This window comes from Helianthus annuus, chromosome 10 (assembly GCF_002127325.2).
Source record: "Helianthus annuus cultivar XRQ/B chromosome 10, HanXRQr2.0-SUNRISE, whole genome shotgun sequence".
Lineage (NCBI taxonomy): Eukaryota > Viridiplantae > Streptophyta > Magnoliopsida > Asterales > Asteraceae > Helianthus > Helianthus annuus.
The window spans coordinates 41,782,308-41,789,465 of record NC_035442.2 but is presented as its reverse complement, the minus strand read 5'-3'; the positions used below and the strand labels follow the sequence as shown (position 1 = coordinate 41,789,465).

At 39.2% G+C, this 7,158-nt stretch overlaps 1 protein-coding gene across 1 annotated transcript; it reads right to left on the bottom strand.

Annotated features, from left to right (window-relative positions):
* Positions 1–4,838: 4,838 nt before the first annotated feature.
* Positions 4,839–5,809, bottom strand: LOC110881437. Its single transcript, XM_022129697.1, has 2 exons — positions 5,450–5,809; positions 4,839–5,327 (listed from the first exon to the last, which is right to left on the bottom strand). The coding sequence occupies exons 1-2, from the start codon at positions 5,807–5,809 to the stop codon at positions 4,839–4,841; spliced, it is 849 nt and encodes a 282-aa protein (XP_021985389.1).
* Between the last annotated feature and the right edge of the window lie 1,349 nt (positions 5,810–7,158).

The window sequence follows — 7,158 nt, the reverse complement described above, 5'->3', positions numbered from 1 at the left end:
GGGTTAGGTTTTTAATCATATATTGCATTATTTAATAAAAAAAACCAACCGACCCGATCATAAGCTACGACCCGCCGGCCCGACCGCCGGGCTATTGTTGAAACGGCTTTATGGACTAAACCGGCCCGATATATGCTCGGGATCCCGACCGGACCGGTCCGACCGGCCGGCCCGGTCCGGTTTTAAAAACGTTGATTTTACTCGATGAAGATTTGCTGATTGTGGAGATTACCGTTTACATTGATCGATCATTCAGAAGTGTGCTTAAAGATGATTACGGAAAACAGGATTTTAGATTTTCGTGAGTATTCATAGACTTGAAGTTTACCGGTGTGGTGATTCGAAGTTTCTATCAATTGTCGGTTGGGTTTTTGAAGATCGGAGGATTAAGTAGGGGAATGCGCTAAAACCAAACGCAGATGTGGTTATTTCGAAATGGAGAAGTTAATTGTGTTATTTTAAGTTGGTGATTATTTGTGAAGATTGCGGTATAGTAATTCAGAGGAGGTTGGGAACCGTGCAAACAAAGACCTGAAGATTCATTTCAAGGGGAATGCAAGCCCGAATCATCAATCAAGGGGGAATTATCTGATGATATCAAATGCTTGATTGAAGTTGCAAATATTCAAACACGGCTCTCATATTTAAAGATCAAGATTCGACAATGACGGCCAAGGGGGAATTTGTTAATGCATATTATGTATGTCCGCCATTGTGCGAATAGGCTAGATAGAGCGTGTGTTGAATATTGTATAGTTGAGATACGAACACATAACTTTGGAGAGGTCGAGAGAGGTTCGTACGAATGTAACTTTGTACGAAGGTAACACCTTCGTGCGGAGGTGACTACCTCCGCACGGATAAGCTCATCCGCACGGACGTGCTCATCCGTCCCAACCTCATGTGTGTGTGTGTGTGTGTGTATATATATATATATATTGTCGTGTGTTCGTTAGTTGATAAGTTTTGGAGTTCCCAGAGGGGGAATGCGGGAGAAATTTTGTTTCTCCATCTTGTAAATGATGTATACTCTTTCAGTATGAATGAATCATTCGACTTATGACAAGATATCTACTGAATTAATTCTTTTCTACCCAAACTTCCGTCTAAACCCCCCGATCATGAACTCTCAACGGGGGAGGGGGTATTGGAGCCATCGTATAGGTATCGTATAAGACCCATGCCTCGAATAGGCCTATATGGGGTGTATATAAGGTTTTTTTACAAAAAAAAAAGTTATACTATATTATCGTTTTAGTAAAGTTTTATAAAAAAAATTAAGTATTTTTTTAATTAATAAAAAAATAAGTATTTTTAAAAACATTTTTATACAATATTAAACATATCGTACGGTGTAGTATAGGTCCCGTATAGGCCATGTATAGGCCTATAGGTGTATTATCGTATAGTATAGTATAGGTCCCGTATAGGCCTATAGGTGTAGTATCGTATCACTTAGTGTAGTATAAGTCTCGTATAGGTGTAGTATAGTATAGTATCCTACGTATCATATAGGTGTAGTATAGGTCTCGTATAAGCCTATAGGTGCAGTATCGTGTCGTATCGTATAGTGTAGTATAGGTCCCGTATAGATCTATATTGTATGATACTACACATATAGGCCTATACGAGACTTATACTACACCACACGATACTACACCTATAGGCTTATATGGGACCACTAATACACCTATATTATACTGTAAAAGAGTAACCCGAGCGGGTCGGTACTTCTACAGTGATGAACAACCACACCTCGTCTTCTCCACTTCATCGTAGACCTGTAAACAAGGAGAGAGAAACGTGGGCAATTGTAGAGACTGCCGGTAGAGGAAGAATCCCCTATTTGCAGCTACAAAAGTGTTGCCCTATATCTCATGCCCTAATAAGGAGGTGGAGGCCTCCTTATATAGGAGATATGGGAAAAACCCTAACCTCAATGGGCCAGGCCCAGTTAGGGGTTGTCTCTACAAGCCCACAGCCTAGTGTAGCATAAACTACAACGCGCTGGGCTTCGCGGGTTAGTACACAATAATAATATATAATTACTATATAAAAGTGATAAATAGCAAGAAAGTCCAACCGCTCGGGTCGGATCCAGTACCATACCTCGTCATGTCCCCCAGTCTAGTGTTGCTCCCGTGTGAAAACGTGGGAGAAGCAGCACTTACACTTATTAGGAGCTCGGGAGTGAAGATCACTAATTTTAGGCTTACATGTCGTCCGGGTGCGAGAAAGTCACCGGCCCCGTTTGTTGTGGTTGTCGTAGGCTGTGAGTAGAGATAATGGAGCAATGAATAGTATACGATTGCTCGTCGTAGAAATTGGTTGGGTAAACCTGGTGCATGTTGATTGGTTAAAGGCAGTTGCCATTTGTACTGGCGCATTAAAAGTTATTGTCGTTTGAAAACAAGGAGGCAACTAGTTAAAAGGAGAAAAGACGATCATACCCATCCATCCTTAAATTGAGAAAAAACAAATGTGTGGCCATGATTCTCTCCTACACTTCGTACGAAATTTCTCTCTTGTACATGATCTCTTATCAATGAATAATAATAATAATAATAATAATAATAATAATAATAATAATAATAATAATAATAATAATAATAATAATAATAATAATAATAATAATAATTAGCTTTAATTACAACTTTCGATGTATAAGTTTCATATATTTTTAAACTTTATAACTGCTAATAGAAACCTAAACAAAAGAAGTAAAATTATAAGGAATTCGTAAGCTCTATAATTTCTTTCAAGTGTATCATGAAAAGGTAATAACGAGTGGCGAAGCTTGACCCGAATGACTGGGGGTCAAAAACGTATATACCCAAAAATTTCTATAGAACTGTGGGATCGAAAACGTATATACCAAAAAATTTCTATACGAAAACTACATATATAACACTACTAAGCGGAAAGTTCAAGAGGTCGGACGCCACCTCTAACCTCCTGCTCCTTCTATACTTCGCCCCTAGTAATAACAATTAATTTCTTAAGTGAAGTAAAATTATAAGGAATTCGTAAGCTCTATAATTTCTTTCAAGTGTACTATGAAAAGGTAATAACAATTAAATTCTTTTATCGAGAAGTAAAGAGATAATATCAAATGAACTCAACCAGTGGCGAAGCTTGAAAATTTTCATCGGGGGGTCGGAAGTCACCGGACCTAAAAATTCTATACAAGTAATTTTTTTTTTAATAAACCAGGGGGTCGAAAACATATATACCTAAAAAATTCTATACAAAACGTACATACATAACACTACTGAGCAAAAAGTTCGGAGGGTCGGGCGCCCCTCCCAGCCCCTTGAAACCTACGCCCATGAACTCAACTCTATTTTTAGTGATTAGTCATGATATCCGTTAAAAAAAATTAAAATAAAAAAAATTAAAAGATTTGTCACCATATCCATGTGGCACATAACGAGCTTATGAAGCCTAGGTTCTAACTCATGGTCACAACCATTATCATCCCAAACTTCAAGAAAATCCGATTATAAAAGTTGCGATTAGTTTCCTCACTTTGGCATCTGAAGGCATTCACATCCATCCCGTCATATTTTCACCCTAAATTACACTAAAAATACTATATTTTCTCTCTATTTTTCAATTAAATAATATTTTCTATACCTTTATCATTACCTTTTCTCTCTCCTCCACTCACAACCACTTTCAAAATACATTAAACATCATGTTTTCCGGCAAGGTTTCCGTCATTTTCCGGTAAGGTGTCTCTTTAACATTACCTTTTCTCTCCTCAGATATCTCTTTAACATAAATATTCTTTTCTATCTTATCTTAAACATCATGTTTTCCGACAAGGTTTCCATCATTTTGATCCGCTGTTTCATCTCGCGATAAGGTAGAAACATGTTTTTCCTACTTATTCCAGTTGTTCCATGATTCTAAAATATGTAGAAACGATGAAACCAAATGATTATTCCAGCGGCTTAAATCATTAAAATATATATTTTTTTTTGAAGATTAACTTTCATTACCACCAAAAAGGACAAGTTATCACCAAGACGGGAATAGCAAGCCAAAAACCACTAAAAACACGAACACAATTACATCAAATCAAAACTACACCACCTATCCCAATCCACTACACCTTCTTTGAATCTATGTTTGTACCAAAGAACACCCAAAGTCTTGATGTCGGCAACCAAATCCACTACCTTCGACTCTTTATTGGAAAAAATCTTGTCGTTCCTAGCTCGCCACCATATCCAACATGCGATTATAATCACCCCATGCAGCACCGCCTTCTTGATTCCGGATGTCCTACATACCTCATGCATATTCACCAAATCTTTAACGTGGAAAGCAAATATATCCGGAATTCGACACCATCTAGAAACCCCATTCCAAACTCCGGCATAAATAACACAACCCGTGAAAATGTGTTCGACCGTTTCTTCCTCAATGTCACACCAAACGCATAACTGATTATCCACGTATATGTTTCGCCTTACCAACGCCATTTTAGTAGGCAAACGATCAAGGAAAGCACGCCACATAAAGATATTGAATTTAAGCGGAACCCACTTACTCCAAGAAAAAACAAACCGATCACCGTTTGTCAGCGAACCATGCATCCACTTTTTAACCTGAGCCACCGTTTGTCGGCGAACCATGCATCCACTTTTTAACCTGAGCCACTTTTTAACTTTTTACCATTGTACCACTCCCAACTATCATTCCTCTCGTCCACATAGACACCATGCAACAGGACCTCCAATATTTTCCTTTCAGCGAGCTCCTCATCACTAGCCAAAGGCCGGCGCCAATTCCAAACTAAAATTTGAACCGAACCTTCAACTCTGATCCGATCACTCACCATCACCCTTTTTTTGTTTTTCCACCACAAACAAGTTGGGAAATTTATCTTTAAATGGTTCGTCACCTAACCATGTATCTAACCAAAACCGTATATGCGTCCCGTTTCCTACTTTACCACGAATCACATAATTAAGACCAACCCCATCGACCTTGAACCTATTCCAAAACAAAACACAATTCTTCCACACACTAGTATAGGCACTGTTAACCGGAGCGATCCCCCAAGTCCTACTCGAACCGTGTATAGAGACCACAACCCTTCTCCACAAATCTTGATGTTCATTTAAAAACCTGCATAACCATTTTACTATCAATGCATTATTATTTACTTCAAGCCTAGCAATTCCCAGGCCTCCATCCGTAATAGATTTAGTAACAATCTCCCACGAAACCCAACTTAGTTTCCTAACGTCGTTGGATCCACCCCACAAAAACCTTCTCATCATTCCTTCCAACTCATTTATGATATTCTTAGGCGCCTTAAACAATGAAAAATAATAGGTAGGTAAACTATTAAGAACGGAATTTATCAAAGTCACACGCCACCAATCGAGAGAGAAGTCGCCTTCCACTTCGAGAGTCTCCTTCTAAACGTACTAACCACCGGTTCCCAGTTCGCAATCCTGTCCATATTCGTGCCAACCTTGATGCCCAAATAAAGAAACGGAATATCCCCTGCTTTACACCCTAAAGAAGCTGCTTTAGCCTTTAGCTCATTATTATCGACCCCAATACCAAACAACATCGACTTGTGAAGATTAATCTTCAGACCGGAACACAAATAAAAAGTCCAAAGAATCTGCTTCATATTAACAAAGTTGAAAGCTGACCACTCTCCCATCAACATCGCGTCATCCGCATATAATAAATAAGATAGAACCGGGCCATCGTTAGGAAGATGTACCCCGTCAAATGCTCCTACATCGATAGCTTTGTTCATTAGACCTGAAAAAGCCTCCATCAAAATAATAAACAAAAATGGTGAAATGGGATCCCCTTAACGAATTCCTTTTTGGCACCCGAACTCGAAGGTAGGCGACCCATTTACCAAAACCGAAGACCTGGCCGAGATCAAAATCTCATGTGTCCACTATCTCCACTTCAAAGGAAATTCCATTTATTCAAGAACCGAGAGCAACAAGTCCCAATTAACGTTATCGTATGCTTTTTCAAAATCAATTTTGAATAAAAACATTTTCTTTCCACGCTTCTTTGCCCACGCAATCACCTCGTTAACCATTAAAGGACCATCCAAAATGTTTCTCCCGGTCAAGAAAGTCGATTGTGTTTCCGAAACAACTTTACCCATTACCGTCTTCAATCTATTCGCCAAAACTTTAGACACCACCTTACTTATGATCCCGATCAAGTTTATTGGCCTAAAATCAGATAATTCGACCGGGTCACCAACCTTCGGAATCATCGTAATAAACGAAGATCCAACCCCCGCACTAAACCTTCCAACATCATGGAAATGACTCATTAACTCATTAAAATCGTTTTGAAACAACTCCCAAAATGACCTAATAAAACGGAAGTTAAAACCAACCGGACCCGGAGTTTGATCCGCCCCACAACCGAACACCGCATCTTTTATTTCCTGGACTGTATATTGTTGAATCAATCTCCCGGCTTCCACATTATCAATCTTTTTCAATCCATTGCAAATAAGCTTCGGCCTAACAACTATATTTTCGGAAAACTTCGACCGGAAAAAACGAAGCACCTCCCTTTTCACAATTTCTAGTTTAGACTCCCACACCCCTCTGACCAACAATCCTGGGAAATAATTGGCAGCCTTCCTTTTGTTAATGCATCCATGAAAAAAACGTGTGTTATTATCCGCGAAAGATGCCCAATTATTTCTCGCTTTCTGCTTAACATCCCTTTGATAAAACACATTAAGTTCACGTAGCCTCCTTTTAATCTCCTCTAAACTCCAAACCTCCTCCTCCGTGAGTTGACGCTCTTCTATGATCACATCCAACTGACCAAGTTCCTCTTCCAGAATCCATCTCTTTCCACGCTCCTTTTCCATACAATAAATCGCCCAAGCCGAGATCAAACTTCTAAGTCTTTTAAATTTCAACATAATACGCGTATCCGGGGCCCCTTCAAAAACACCATTCACCATAGCTTCCTTAACTAATACGCTGAAATCTTCACGACCAAGCCAAGAATTAAAAAACTGGAAAGGCATTGGACCGAAGCTCCTGGAAACCGTCTTTAAAACAAAAGGACTGTGGTCGAACCCGTTCCTATCCAACAATAAATACTCGGCCGCCGGCCACTCTGAAAAGAATTTCCAAT